Source organism: Lycium barbarum, chromosome 1, assembly GCF_019175385.1.
Source record: "Lycium barbarum isolate Lr01 chromosome 1, ASM1917538v2, whole genome shotgun sequence".
Taxonomy (NCBI): Eukaryota; Viridiplantae; Streptophyta; class Magnoliopsida; order Solanales; family Solanaceae; genus Lycium; species Lycium barbarum.
In genome coordinates, this window is record NC_083337.1 from 37,001,920 (window position 1) to 37,003,855 (window position 1,936).

The 1,936-nt window shown below is 39.9% G+C and overlaps 1 protein-coding gene across 1 annotated transcript; it reads left to right on the forward strand.

The window, feature by feature from the left end:
• The first annotated feature begins 1,033 nt into the window (after positions 1 to 1,033).
• Positions 1,034 to 1,732, forward strand: LOC132611264 (uncharacterized). Its single transcript, XM_060325686.1, has one exon. It carries the CDS (start codon positions 1,034 to 1,036, stop codon positions 1,730 to 1,732), a length of 699 nt encoding a protein of 232 aa, XP_060181669.1.
• Positions 1,733 to 1,936: the final 204 nt, after the last annotated feature.

Sequence of the window (1,936 nt, forward strand, 5' to 3'; positions counted from 1 at the left end):
TGTTCTTCTTCTATTTTCTTTTGTTGTTCTTATCTCTAATTCCTTAAGTCTTCAATGGTATAAGTAGTTGAAGTGCTTGGTCACATGACCAAGCACATGACCAACTAAAAAATGGGTTTGGGCCAAGGCCTAATGTGGCCGGCCACCCTTAAGAAAATGGGCCTCATTTTCAATTCAATTTTTGAGCCCAATAGCTTATGGATCGTATTTTGTAATTCCCGAAACCAATTTCCAAAATTCCAAAATTACCCTTAGCCTTGTGCCGCTCTTTCATGACTTTATTCTCTCATACATAACTCTTATGTTCAACAAACTATCAAATTTGACCTTATATCTCAAGAATCCAATATTTATCGAATTTTTCCAAACGTGTGAAAACACGGGATATAACAGGGTTCTTCTCCAAACCTTGTATCGGCTATCGGGTACTTGACTCGGTCAATAAGTCGGTGGCTAACAATCTTGCGGAGGGGTCCGTTATGGAAAATTCATATGATGTGGTGAGTGCTTTACTTGACAAGTTTACCGAGACCAATAAGGCTTGTCATACTAGAGAGGCGGAAGTCGTTAGAGGAGGTTCTTCTAAAATCTTATTGTCTAGGGAGGCAAGTAAGAATGAGGAAGAGAGAGATGAAACAATGGCTAAATTAATCACTCAAATGGAGCTTCTCACACGTATGTGATGGGAGCAGGTTCGAAATAGGTGAATGCGATAGGGTCTTGTGAAGGAGGCTCTCAAGATGAACAATGCTACAAACTTTATGAAGAGGAAGTCCATTTTATCAACAATCAAGCGGGGGGTTCCCAACCTAAGTGCCAAGGTCCTAATCAAGGGCCTTGGTGGCAAGGTTAAGGGAATCAAGGTTGGAACAAGGATCAAGAAGGCTCAAGTTAGAGTGATAACAATCAAGGGGGTTACAATAATAATTACAACAATCATTGAAGCTACAATCCGTTAGTCCCACCAAAAGGTAGCCAGCAAATTTCAAGTCAACCATCTACTAGTGATCCCGCTAGTTCGAAGATCGAAGATATGCTATCAAAGGTTTTGAGGAAAGTTGAGCCAATCAATTCTATTGTCAAAGAGGCGAAAGATGACATGAAAAACATGAGATATGGTATGAGGAACATGGGGAAAATTGTGTGCTCTCACTCAACTTATATTAAAAAATTAGAGTCCCAACTTAGCCAAATTTTGGCTACCATAAACCAAAGGCAAAAAGGTACACTTCCTAGTGATACAGTGACGAACCCAAAGAATGATGGTGAACATGCTTGCAAGGCAATCGCTACTAGGAGTGGCAAAGTACTTGGGGAAGAAAAGTTGGTGAAAGAAGATATAGTGGTTGATGATGAGACACTTATAGTGGAACTCATTATTGTAGAAGAAGAGAACACTCCTAATAAGAAGCGGGTTAGTGTTGAAAAGCTCGTTGTCATTGAAGGTGTGCCCGCAAATGAAGAGATTATGGAAGTGTTAACACCCATCCCAAAACCTCCACTGCCATTTCCTCAAGGGTTAGAAAAGAAAACGAATGATGGGAAAATCATTAAGTTCATTGAAAAATTGATGCAACTCTCAATCAACATCCCATTGGTAGAAGCCCTTAAGCAAATGCCGGGCTATGCAAAATTTGTGAAAGATCTTGTTACCAAAAAGAGACAAGCTAGCTTTGAGATGATGGATGTTACACATAATTGTAGTTCCATTATCACTAAGGCTTTGGTTTAAAAGAAAGAAGATCTCAGAGCTTTTACTATTCCTTGCACCATTGGGGTATATAAATTCGCTAAAGCTACATGTGACCTTAGTGCAAGTATCAACTTGATGCCGCTTGTAATATTCAACAACTTGAGTTTGGGCACTCCCCGACCCTTCACAATGTGGCTACTAATGGCGGATTGAACCGTTAAAAGACCGATGGGAATTCTTTAT

Bases quoted from the DNA above. Each gene is read 5' to 3' on its own strand.
- LOC132611264 (XM_060325686.1), top strand. From the start codon at position 1,034: ATGCTATCAAAGGTTTTGAGGAAAGTTGAGCCAATCAATTCTATTGTC.